Below are 13662 nucleotides of genomic sequence, written 5' to 3'. Positions count from 1 at the left end.
CCATGGCAGACAAGAAAGCGGTGGATGTGACTTCACCGTTTTTTGTGAGTCATTCAGACAATCCGGGCGTAGCTCTCGTCCCTGTAGTTCTCGATGGACAGAACTATCAGACCTGTGCAAAGGCCACGATTAGAGCACTCGAAGCCAAGAACAAGACCGGATTCATCGATGGATCGTTGAAGCAACCAGACCCGACGAGTCCTGAATACCGGTCGTGGAAGATTAATAATTCCATGATAAGTTCGTGGATATTCAACTCACTCGACAAAAGCTTGCAGGGGGCAGTCGTTCATGCAACTGACGCCAAGATGATGTGGGATGAAATAAAACAATAATTTGCACGAGGTAATGCTCTTCGAGTGCAACAGATCAAAACAAGCATATGCAATCTGAAGCAATCAGGACAACAGGTAATTGAGTATTATTCTAAGCTGAAGTCCCTCTGGGACGAACTGGAAGGATATCTCGAGACCACAGAATGCTCCTCTAGTGGTTGTACACGCGGAGCCGTAGATCAAATGGCAAGGAACAAGGAAGTTGAGAAGCTCCACTAGTTTTTAATGGGTCTAGATACGGATATCTTTGCAATGGTACGTTCATAAATTCTGAATATGGATCCATTGCCCATGTTAAATAGGGCTTTTGCACAAGTAGGCGATGAAGAATTGCGTTGGTCGATGACTCAAGGAGGACGCAATGAACAACTAGATTCGTCAGCATATTATGCAGGAGATTCGGCACAAATGAAAGGACCGAGAATCCAATGTGATTATTGTGGAAAGACTGGTCATCAAAGACCAAATTGCTAGAAGCTTCATGGCTATCCTACAGATAGAGATTTCATAGGAAAAGGAAGAAACGGCACGAGACAAGGAAGCTGGTCCAAGCAGTATGATGGACAGAAAACGGAAGGCAACAAAGGGCACAAAGCCCATTTTGCTTCAACTGAGACATTGCAGGAACAACCCTCGGTGAAGGCAACTAGCAACCAAGCTGGTCATGCACTGGTGCATCAAGGGAGAACTGGGGGAAATGTCACAATCACTGGAATCTCTGAGGACCAGCTCAACCAACTGGTCACGTTGTTTGGAGGACGTGCAACCATGTCGAACCAAATAGCCGGTAACGCCATTTTACTTAACTACTTGACAGATTGGGTGCTAGACACCAGGGCATCAATGCATATGACGGGAAATCTCGATTTGCTCTTGGACGTGAGGAACCTAAGACACACGATCTCGATTGGTATCCCATATGTCAACTCCGTCTTTGCTACTAAGAGTGGCAATATTCATTTGAATGATTTTGTCCTGAAGAATGTGTTATATGTTGCCGGGCTTAATTGCAATCTAATATCGGTTGGAAAGTTAACGGTAGATCATGACTGCTTATTGATGTTTTGTTCTCAATATTTGCAGGACCGAGCCATGGGGAGAGTGATTGGATCGAGTGAGCTATGGAGGGGGGTGTATTGGCTCAAGCACGAACAGTCTACATCAGCTCACTTGGCGGTTAACACGGGTGATCATCTCCTATGGCATAAACGTTTGGGTCATTCGTCTAGTAAAGTCCTACACTCTATCCTTGGTGTTGCAATAAAACCAGATAATAAATTTGTTTGCGATGCTTGTGCACGTGCAAAGATTTCTCAAAGTCCTTTTCTTGAAAGTTTGAATACTGCTGAGACTTGTTTTGACTTAATACATGGAGATGTTTGGGGCCCCTATTGTGTAGCCTCTTTATCAAGTGCTCGGTATTTCCTCACTTTGGTTGATGATCATAGTCGTTGTGTGTGGGTGTATTTGATGAAAGACAAAGCCGAAACAAATAAATGGGTGTTTAATTTCTACAATATGATAAAGAACCAGTTTGGGAAATCGATTAAGATTTTTCGTTTAGATAATGGACGGGAATTCACTTCTAAGGCAATGCGTGATTTTTATCATGCAAAAGGAGTAGTTCATCAGACGTCTTGTGTAGACACACTACAACAAAATGGGCGTGTGGAGAGAAAATATTGGCATTTGCTTGAGATGGCACGTTCTCTGCGTTTTGACGCACATTTACCGATTAAGTTGTAGGGAGAATGCATACTTACAACAGCATATTTGATCAATTATACACTTACGCCTATATTGTCCGGGCAGGCCCTAGTTGAAGTTATTTTTCAAAAACCATTGAGGCTTGATCACATCAAGGTTTTTGGTTGCTTGTGTTATGCTACCAAGAGACCTAGGCCTACTGATAAATTTGAAAGCCGAGCACGTCGTTGTATTTTTGTGGGATATCCATATGGTAAAAAAGCATGGAAGTTGTATGACCTTGAGACTGAAGAAATTTTCGTTTCACGGGATGTGGTTTTTCATGAAGAAGTGTTCCCATTCAGCAAAGAGCAAAATGCTCCAGTACAACCGATTTTGGGTTCGGGAAATCAGTTAAACTGGGGAGAATATGTGGGCGATTTTGAGCTGAATTTGTCTAGTAAAGGGGACCAGCCTAGTCCAATGTTCAGCCTAAATACAAGCCTAACTGCAAATGAGATGGCTTCAAGCCCGTCTGATTCAGGGGGAGAAACGGACCCAAGTCCATCAAATCCGAACCCGAGTTCACCGACATCAACTTTTCCACCCCACTTGACTGAGTTACGGGAGACCCCGAACGCAAATCTTCAGCCTATTTCTCCACCCGACACAGGTGAAACTCGACGATTGTTGCCAATGAGCTCAAGGTTGAAACGCACCCATCGTCCATCGGCCTGGCAAAAGGATTACGACTGTTGTATTGCGACAACAGAACCCCCTCCCCCCCCCCCCCCCACAATCTCAAGCTCTCGTCGATTCCAGAATCTCCCTAGGTTCGTCCCTAGCCCTAGAGCATTTTCTTGATTATTCCAGGTTATCGAGTGACTATCGTTGTTATATATTGGTGCTTGATCAAGATGTTGAGCCTCTAAATTATTTAGAAGCTACCCGTTATTGTCATTGGCGAGAAGCTATGCAAGCATAATTGTCTGCACTTGAGCGAAATAGGACATGGGTAGTCACTGATCTACCACCTGGAAAGCAAGCAATCGGTTGCAAATGGGTATACAAAGTCAAGCGGAAGGCTGATGGCTCGATCGAGCGTTATAAAGCCCGACTAGTAGCAAAGGGCTATACACAAATTGAAGGACTAGATTTCGATGAGACTTTTGCTCCAGTAGCGAAGTTGGTGAGTGTTCGGGTACTACTTACTGTCGCTCTTTATAAGAATTGGGAGTTATTTCAGCTAGAGGTGAATAACGCATTTTTACACGGAGATCTTGAGGAGGAAGTGTATATGAAGTTGCCTTCAGGACTTACTTCTGCAGGTTCTAAGAAAGTATGTCACCTTCAGAAATCGTTGTATGGATTGCGACAGGCATCTCGTAACTGGTTTGCGAAGTTATTTGTTGCACTGAAGTCTTATGGCTTTAATCAATCTTCGGTTGATTATTCGTTGTTTGTTTACAACAAAGCCGGAGTTATATTGGTCTTACTTGTTTATGTTGATGACTTGATCTTAACTGGCAATGATCTTACACACTGTGAAAAGTTCAAGAATTATTTGGATGATTGTTTCAGCATCAAGGATTTGGGGAAACTCAGATACTTCTTAGGAATTGAAGTTGCTCGACAACCTGATTGCTTGTTCCTCTGTCAAAGAAAATATAGTCTCGACATTTTGCAGGAGACAGGGATGCTTGGAGCTAGACCAGCATCTTTTCCGATGGAGCAGCACTTACGGCTCAACTCAGAATTGGGGGAAGATTTGCAAGATCCATCACGTTATCGTTGTCTTGTGGGACGACTCATATATCTCACTATCACACGACTCGAACTGAGTTACCCGGTTCATATTCTTTCTCAATTCATGCAGAGGTCGAAACAAACACATTGGGATGCCGTTCTACGGGTACTTCGTTATCTAAAACAAAGTCCAGGGAATGGCATATTACTCCGGAGATCATCTTCCTTATCCATTACTGCATATTATGATTCCGACTGGGCAGCTTGCCCAATGACAAGAAGGTCTCTTACAGGTTACTTCATCATGCTCGATGGATGTCCTATTTCGTGGAAAACCAAGAAACAAAGCACTGTTGCCCGTTCTTCCGCCGAAGCTGAATAGCGTTCCATGGCATCTACCACTGCAGAGCTGTTGTGGTTACGGTCTTTACTGGCTTCTATTGGTGTGCCCACTACATCAACTATGACACTGTACTGCGATAACATGGTTGCACATAGAGATCGACTGCCATTTTGTCAGGCAACATGTTCAAACGAAGTCTATTATTACTTGCTATGTTCCTTCAAAGCTCCAACTCGCAGACATTTTTGCGAAGGCCCTCGGTCGTGATCAATTTCAGTTTCTACTTGGCAAGTTAGGCATTACTAGCATCCATGCTCCAACTTGAGGGGGAGTGATGGAAGTTTTGGATTACTGAGAAAGGATTTTATTTAGTTTCCCTGTATCTTTATTCTAGATTATTTAGTTTTTCATTCTTTCCTTCTTAGTGTTTCCTTCCTTGTAAATAATAAGTAAATTGTATTTATCTGTTTGCTGTCCAGAACAGTCTTTTTCAAGGGAATAACACAGAAAGATTATCTTCTGTCAATTGTTCTCGCTCCCATTGTTGACTTGCTGCAGATTTCACAGGTACATTCACTGTGCAGGTCCTCTTGGCCGAAGAATTGCAAATGCTTTTGGTTTGGCCCTTGCCGAGCAGCACTTGACTGCCCGCTTCAACAAGCCCGATCGCGAAATTGTCGACCACTACAGGTAATACATATATGTATAAAATACATAAATACCTGTGCCTGCGCGTGTGTTATATTTATGTATAAAATACGTGTGTGTACAAAGACAAATATATATCAAGTATGGAGGGATCGATCCGGAGACTTGCATTAACAAAGCAGTCATGAAAATGAAGGCGGAGCAAAGAGGCTCCCATCCAAGCCCTCTTTCGAGACTGCAGACTTCACTGCTGACTGGATAGTCGAGAGGGCTTTAGGACATGTTTTGTCATAGAAGGTACTCGACAGCGGAGCTGAGGTTGTCCCAATAAGAAGCAAAACGAAGAACATGATGGGGGTGGAAGGTGGAACGTGATGGCTCAAGAGAGTATGGAGGAAGAAATCGGAATATATAGAGAGAGAGCTTGGGAAGTGAAACTCCAATATAAGAAGTCGAGGTTCTATTGTGTAAATGTGCAGTCGTTCTATTTTGATTTTGGATTCGAATGGGGCATTTCTAACTCGGATACATATATGTATGAAGTTATGTATATAACAAAACGGGCTTGGGGTATTACTACATTTGTCACCTTAACATAATGCATTATGATCATTAAATCCTTTGAAAAGCGCATAGCGGGGATGACGACGACTATGATATGTGACTGTGTGCAACTGACATTGAAAGAAATCGAAGGAGGAAAGTCAAACTGACATTGAAAGAAATAGAAAGAAATCAACTGACATTGACTCCGTTTGATTTTACGATTAAAATCACAAAAAAATTTAATTTTAATTTTAACTCAACACATTACACAAAAAAATATACATTTCTCAAGTCAAAATTTTTAACTTTAACTCAATACACTACACAATCATTTGTCATTTTCCACAATAAAAATTAAAGTTACTTTAACTCTGAAATCAAACGCACCATAAAAAGACTTATAGTGCGTTTGGATTGAGAGTTGAGTTGAGTTGAGTTTTGGTTTTAATTGGTTTGTAATGATTGTATTATTTAATTATGAGAAAAAGTGTAAAAAATTAATAAATAATTGAGAGAAAATAATGATTAAATAATGATTGTGTTGTTGAATTGTGAAAAAGTAATGAATAATTGAGAGAATTTAATATTAAAAATTGAATTGAATAGTTAAAAATATTTTAAAAATAAAAAAGTAATGATTGTGATGTTAAATTGAAGATAAATGAAATTGAATTGAGTTGAGTTGAATATTATTTATAAAACAAACACACCAATTTTTTTTCTGTATACATATCAAGTAACTCAAGTTGGAAGAGAGCATTTCATGACTATATAACCTTAAATACTAAATATTCTTTTCCATAATTGTCTACCCAAAACAATTTAATCATCATAAATGACAACGCCGTCTTCCTAGATAAAATTAGGAAATCGGAAACTGACAAGCTCTTTCTCATATGCCCATGAAGAACGATAGTGAAGAAAAAGAGTTGACATTGTATGCTTGTAATGTGTACATACACATGTTTTTCTCTTGGAGCATAATCACAATATTTACACATTTATACCTCTATCAGATCTATATATATATATATATATATATATGATATATCCTTCGAATTTCGCTTCCCTACATAGGAGAGAAAACATCAAAAAATATATAATAAAATGTCAAATATAGAAAAAGAAAAGATAATTTTCTCACACAAGATATTGAAAGGTATAACCGATGTTGATGAACATGGATTTAACTAGTTTCAGGACCTAGGGGAGTTGAGAAGGGCCTAAACTTTTGGCATTAGGAAGATTATATATTTTTCTTCGATTTTTGCTAGAAATACTAATGTTCCCTACTCTTAATTTGAAAACCTACCAATAAATTATATGTGTTAATATATATACCCGCTGTCTATGGCCTATGGCCCGTTTGGCTTCACAGACTTGTTACTCTCCTACTTCCTCCAATTAGATCTCCTTTGTCTTTATGTATAGCCAAACATGGCACTCTGTATGGCCTTCTCTGCATGGGTACAGATGTTTCTTGAACGTCCAGTGCAATATATCAATGCCGTCATAGTTTTCGTTAATTGGGATCAGCTTAGAAAATTCTCGTTGTTTTTTGGGTATATCATAATTAAATCGTCTATTATCAGACCGTATGCAAGTGCTGAATGTCTAGTTAGAGTTGTTGGTGCTAGAGATCAGTCTCGAACTACAATCTTCCAGTTGTTTTTCGGCTTTTTTGCACTCTTTATTTATAATTCATTTTCATACAATTCCATTGTAGATTCATAAGTGTACTTTAAATAAAAAATGGCCCGAAAATATATTTTGGGGCTCCGCTCCACTCTTTGGCAAAAACGTTTTGATCTCAAATTGCCATGGGTTATACATATAGACACGACAACATATTGTTCTGTAAATTAGAATATACATACATATATATATATATATATTCCGAATCAACTGCTCCATGGTCTAAGCACAAAAAAATAAAATTTAAAAATTAACATGTAATTCAATTAGAAGCTGATAAAAGGAAATACATAATTTTATTAATTGACTGAAGTACACGAAAGAATTCCTCATGGTTCATACATACATATATATATATATATAAAATATTTTCCGGGTAACATATACAAATAATGTATTTTTGATCAAATCAACTACCAGAGGCAATAACATTTATTGACACTTACACATGACACATGCACAATTTCAACATTATCCAAAAACGACCAATTCTCGAATTGATCTCAATCAATTCAGTTCAATGGACACCTATCTCAAGAATTAGTTAAGCTTACTGCATTTCGAGCGAATTACACCTTCCTTCCCGGTCAGCGGCTTTATATTTCCCATCTTGACCATTGACTTGGCAAACTCTGCCCAGAATAATTTCGGGTTGTACTTGTAGTTCTTCACTAGTTGATCGGTCGAGACACCGCCAAACAATGCCTGATCGGAGTGCAGGAGCCCCTTGTGACTCAGTAGGTTAGCGAAGTACGATGTGTCGAAACGGGCTGAGGTGGAGTCCAGCCCGGCAAGGTTCGTGTCCCCGTTCCCAGCAGCTGGTGGGCAGATTTTCCTGAGCTTATCCGTGAACTTAGGGTCGATGTTGGACTCGTTGTAGATCCTGTCCCTGAAGGTGAAGCACTGAGCAAAACCTAAGGTGTGCCCACCAGAGAGAGCAACGAGGTCCTTAACATTGAGCCCTTGCTTGTTGAAGGTGTTGATCAGTTGAGGGAGGTCCATGCTCGGCGCAGGAATGTCTCTGTTGGCTATATCTAAGTACGCCCTCGTCGAGTCCCTTCTGCCGAGGGGGACTTGCCACCATGGTCCTCCAAGCTGCACACAAATATTTGCAAGTTCATGGGTTAATTATTCACAATATAAAGAATGCATTTGGACATCTTCTATAATAGACGCTATAAACAAAAGCATATGATTCTTACTGCGACGACTGAATCCCGAGCTGCAACAGCCAAGATGTCCGCACAAGAGACCACAGAGCGGCCGCAAGCTTTGTCCACCTCCTCCTTAATTTGGTCGATCACTTTGAACCCTCTAGCGGATCTCAGATTAGGACGGGCATTTCTTTCACTGTTGGGGGTGGATTCGTCGAGGAGAATGGAGGCATCACAACCCTGAACATTCGAAAGAGATATGACTCATTAGTATCCACCATCACAAATGCATAATAACAGTGTGGTTAGAGTTTCAAAGTTCACAATATCATACATTTACGAAACAGTCGTGAAAATGCAAGCGGAGGATGGAGCCTCCCGTTCGGCGCTCGTTTTGCACAGCAGCCTCGATTACACGTTTTATTGTAGGCAAGGCTGCAGGGCAAACTTTTTTGTAGTAATCGTATCTTAGTGAAGCGGAGAGGGTTGTGGCTGCAGAAGTGAGGAAAAGAAGTGCGAGAAGGACATTCAAGACGCCCGAAGCCATTGATCTGCCTTAGGAATCAAGGTATTCCGACAAATTTGGGGAGCGATTTATGTAGCTATACGGACTGATAATGTTTTTCGTGGAGTATAAGATCAAGGCAGTCAGCTATATATAGTATTGCGAAGGAGGTTGAATGCTAGGGTTTTTGCGTGTGACGATATGTGGGAATTAATTTATTGGACTTGGCCAAGGGGACCATGTCTAGATGACATAAAATATACATATTAACTCAAGAAAATTTAATAATCATATATGCTAACCTTAGTAACAATTTGAATTAGTCTATATATGTATGCGGGTTAGTTAGGGTCTGGAGATTAATCTACTGCTTTTTTATTCAATGAAACTTCTTTTCAAATACATTTCTATAACTTATGATCCAAGCTAACTAAGCAAATGTAAATATATATGCTGCGATTGGTTTTAAAGTAGGATTTTAAAATAAGATTTTGATTTTGAAAAAAAGTGGTATAAATGATTATGTATGAGGTCCACTCTTTGACTTTGTATCAGTTATTTTGTTTTGTTATGGGTAGAATTAAGTTAAAGTGTGATTTTAAAATCACGTTTTTGAAACCAAACAAGTCAATAGTATCTGTACGATAATGAAAAAAACACGTCTTTCTTAATATATATATATATATATATGTATGTATGTTCCGGTAAATTTCTTCTCCCAATTTACCCCAGAAAAGAAAACTTATAGGCTATAGCACACACATATAATTTTGGAATACAATAAATTGCAAATTTTCGTACAATGAAGCAATTTAAAATGATTCAATCAATTTAAACTAAAACCTTAGGATACAAGGGAATTGGCCGATGCTACATTTGGATCTTTGACAAATGATTAATTCTCGAAGCATATATATTTTTATATGGCCTTTAAAAGCGGCTAATAGTCAATTTAATTTCCTAATAAAAAAAATTACGGTTTGAATTAGCAAATAGGAACCTGACCAGTTCTTTCTCATATGCCCATGAAGAACAATATCGAAGAAAAAGAGAACACTGTATGCTTGTAACGTGTACATATACATGTTCTTCTCTTGCAGCATAATCACAATATTTGCACATTTATATCTCTAGTAGATCTATATGATATATCCTTTGAATTTCACTTCTCTATATAGGAGAGAAAACATTAAAAAAAAAAAGAAAAGTAAGAAAAGATAGTGTTCTCACACAAGATATCGAAAGGGATAATCGATGTTGATGAACATGGATTTGACTAGTTTCAGGAATGGACCTAGGGGAACTTGAGAGAGCCTAACAAACTTTTGACATTAGGAAGATTATATATTTTTCTTCCTTTTTTTTTTTTTACAAAAAATACTATGTTCGCTCCCCTAACTTTGAGAATTTACCAATAAATAAATTTTAAAAAAAGAAAATTTACCGATAAATTATATGTGCTAATATATATTCCTGCTCTCTATGCATTATGTGGTGCATTATTTCCATCAGTCTGTCCAAATTTTCGTTAATTACTGCATTAAGAATAATTTTCAGCCAATACACTAATTACAATTCGTCCCCACATTGGACCAAGTCAGTAATATATGGGGAATTAGTACTAATTACCTCATCTTGATTATGTCAACAATCAATCATATCTCCCGAAGATTCATATATGATTGCAATATCTAATATATAAACAATAAGTAGGTATCAAATGCCAATATCTATCAGTGGAAACTTCGCATGATTTATCGATGCGATTTACTATCAAGTTAATTATATAGTTTTGTTGAAACCGTCTCTTGGATGCTAGAAGGTCAACGGATCGGTAGATTATTGTGACCTCGTGGGTTGACTTGCATTTAACCTTACTATTATAATTGTAATAATTGGGTTTATATATCAGAGAAATAGAAAATGGGCCTGCCTATAATGTGCTCCCATTATATCAGTTTGGATGCGTTTGATTGGGTTTCGGCCTGTGGCCCGTTTGGGTCTACAACTCTGTTACTCTAGTACGTCCTCCAGTTAGTTCTGCCCGTCATTCTATCCAGCCGAACATGCCGCTCTGGCCCATTTGGTCTTCTCTGCAAGGGCTGCAGACGTTGCTTTGAACGTTCAATGCTATATATCAATCAATGTTACTATTAGCTCTTTTTCTTTTTCTTTTTTTAAAGGGACCTCAATCAATGTTATTATTATTTTCATTAATTCGGATCAAATCAGAAAGTTCCCATTGTTTCTCGGCTGTATCATGAATCGAGCAGACCGGATGCAAGTGCTCAATGTCTATTCAGAGTTGTTGGTGCTAGCAATCCATCTCGAATTACACTCTTCAAGTTGAATCGGTTAAAGGTCGATGTATGTAGATTTTTTTTAGTGGAATATTTTATTGCAAAATTAGATGGAAATTTCACTCCATTATTGAAATTTCATCAAATGGTACAATTGCAAATTCAAAACCAAACCCCTACTCGGCCAAGGCCTTGTATTTCTTTAACCCGAAGGAACAAAATAGAAAGAAAAACTTTATCATCATACCTAAGAACGAAACAGGAGAAATACTAATAATGGAACGACCGTCCACGCAATTGTTGAAGCGCCGACGACTATGATCTCTTGTCAATTAATTGACCTTTCGGCAGTTCTTCCTGATTTGGCCGTTGCTGCCGGTGAGGGGGCTGATGTTGCCCATCTTCACCATCGCTTTTGCGAAGTCAGAACTGAACGTGCTCGGGTTGGAACTGTAGGTGTTGACCTGAGAGTCGGTGGATCCGCCGTTGAAGAGCTCCTGGTCGGAGTGGAGCAGCCCTTTCTGGACCTGGAGGTTCTTAAAGTAGGCATTGTCGAAGGCCGTCGGGCTGGTGGCATCGAGCGGGGACAGGTTGTTGTCTCCCCCGGAGCTCGGGCATTTGCTCTTCAAGGATGTGGCAAATGAGGCATTGATGTTGTTTTCATTGTACAGCCGATTCCTGAAGGTCGTGCACCGAGCTTGCCCGATCGTGTGTCCCCCTATATTAGCATAGTCAGACAGAATTTAGTTTACAATTGCTTGTTACATATAGGTTGGATTATTTTTAACATTCTGGTCGCCGATGACACGATCATTTACCTGAGAGTGCAACCATTTCTTTGGCACTGAGTCCTTTATTGGAAAAGGCAGAGATAAGCCCGCTAAGGCTCAATGTCGGGGCCGGAATATCACTGTTGGCTGTGCTCAGACTGGCCGTGGTTGAGTCTCTTCTTCCCAGTGGAACAGTCCAGGTCGGTCCTCCTAACTGCAAAGACAACCCTAAAATTATCAACACTGTTGAGTTCTGGTTTATTTGATCGTAATAAGATTATTTGAGGTATTATTTACGTACTGCGACAACAGAGTCTCTGGCAGCCACTGTTAGGATATCGGCACAGGAGACTATCCCAGGGCACACGTTCTCGACCTGCGTCTTGATAGTGTCGATAACATCAAATCCCCTCAAGGAGTTGACGTTCGGCCCAGCGGTCTTTTCTCCAGTGAAGTTCGCCGTGTCATCCAACAGCACCGATGCATCACATCCCTAAAATTGGCAACATCCAAAAAATAATTACAAACTTAGGAAAATAAAAATACAAAATAAAAAACGTAAATTGGTTTAAGATGTTCGGCGCTTATTTCGTTTAAGTAAGGTCTCGGGTTCGAATCCTTGTCAATGCAAAAAATCAACGTTGAGAGAGTTTTATCTCTTAATAAACCGACCCAATTCGACTGAATGAGTTGGGACTCAATTGAATTTTTGGATATTAAGTTGACATGGAAAAAAAAAAAGCCCAATCAGGAAGGAGAGCGGGTGAAAAGGCCGGTGTACATGGACAAAAAGGGAAATCATAAAATATTATACAAAGGTTGACCTATATGCCTTGCTTCGACCAGCAGGCGTACGTACTCTGGTCAATGTTCTACTGCGGGTATATAATCATAAGATATTTATTATACCAGCAGCCATCCATATTTTATCATTTTACTGTTTACTTGTATTAATTTAATTAAGCTCTTCTTTTTTAATAGTATCACAGTTAATTAAATTTATATTAACTAATAAAAATAAGAAAGAAACTTCTCAAATTATAGTGAAGAAGTCAAGGCAACTTATCGAGCTAGGACATGTAGAATGTTTATTATTATTTACCTACTACGTTCATAAAGGCAAGTAAAATAATCATTATAATTTTTTTTACGTAAAGCAAAATGCAAGAATAGATATATATATATATGTGTGTGTATGTATGTATGTATATGTGCATGCGCGTGTTATATATATATAAAATACGTGGGTGTACGAAGACAGATATATATATCAAGTATGGAGGAATCGGGAGACTTGCATTAACAAAGCAGTCATGAAAATGAAGGCGAAGCAGAGAGGCTCCCATCCGGGCCTCTTTCGAGACAGCGGACTTCACCGCTGACTGGATAGTCGAGAGGGCCTTAGGGCATGTTTTGTCATAGAAGGTACTCGACAGCTGAGCTGAGGCTGTCCCAAGAAGAAGCAAAACGAAGAACGTGATAGGGGTGGAAGGAGAAGCCATCGATTAATTTTTGTTATGCTTGGCTCAAGAGAGTATCGAAGAAGAAATCGGAATTGAGAGAGAGCTTGGGAAGTGAAACACCGATCTGTGAAGTCGAGGTTCTATATGTGGTTGTGGGTTTCACGTTCCTAAGAAGGCCTTTATTTATAGTAAAAGAGTTGGAATGTGGACAGTGCGTGCTAAATTCAAAGTTTGCTATGATTGGAATACGATATATAATAAAATATTTATCAGATTCGGCACCGAAATTAAGGATTGTTGCGTAAAAGGCAGCAAAATAATAGTCCCCGAAAAAAAAAGTAGATAGTACAGTGAAAATTTTTCTAAAAATTAAGAGATTTCAAATTTAATTTTCACTAGATAAAATATCTTTACTTCTTTATTTAGAATTTTATTTTCTTATTATACTAAGTTCATGAGTCTTTTTTTAAA

General features: G+C 39.0%; 2 protein-coding genes across 2 annotated transcripts; both read right to left on the bottom strand.

Moving 5' to 3' along the window:
* Nucleotides 1-7276: 7276 nt before the first annotated feature.
* Nucleotides 7277-8781, bottom strand: LOC116192148 (peroxidase 2-like). The gene is made up of 3 exons (XM_031520605.1): nt 8488-8781; nt 8202-8393; nt 7277-8094 (listed from the first exon to the last, which is right to left on the bottom strand). The coding sequence occupies exons 1-3, from the start codon at nt 8698-8700 to the stop codon at nt 7540-7542; spliced, it is 960 nt and encodes a 319-aa protein (XP_031376465.1). The 5' UTR covers nt 8701-8781; the 3' UTR covers nt 7277-7539.
* Nucleotides 8782-11064: 2283 nt separating this feature from the next.
* On the bottom strand, nt 11065-13342 carry LOC116192559 (cationic peroxidase 1-like). Its single transcript, XM_031521136.1, has 4 exons — nt 13027-13342; nt 12030-12221; nt 11777-11942; nt 11065-11676 (listed from the first exon to the last, which is right to left on the bottom strand). Exons 1-4 carry the CDS (start codon nt 13228-13230, stop codon nt 11291-11293), a joined length of 948 nt encoding a protein of 315 aa, XP_031376996.1. The 5' UTR covers nt 13231-13342; the 3' UTR covers nt 11065-11290.
* Between the last annotated feature and the right edge of the window lie 320 nt (nt 13343-13662).

Source organism: Punica granatum, chromosome 1 (assembly GCF_007655135.1).
Source record: "Punica granatum isolate Tunisia-2019 chromosome 1, ASM765513v2, whole genome shotgun sequence".
Lineage (NCBI taxonomy): Eukaryota > Viridiplantae > Streptophyta > Magnoliopsida > Myrtales > Lythraceae > Punica > Punica granatum.
This window is presented reverse-complemented; position numbering and strand designations above follow the sequence as displayed.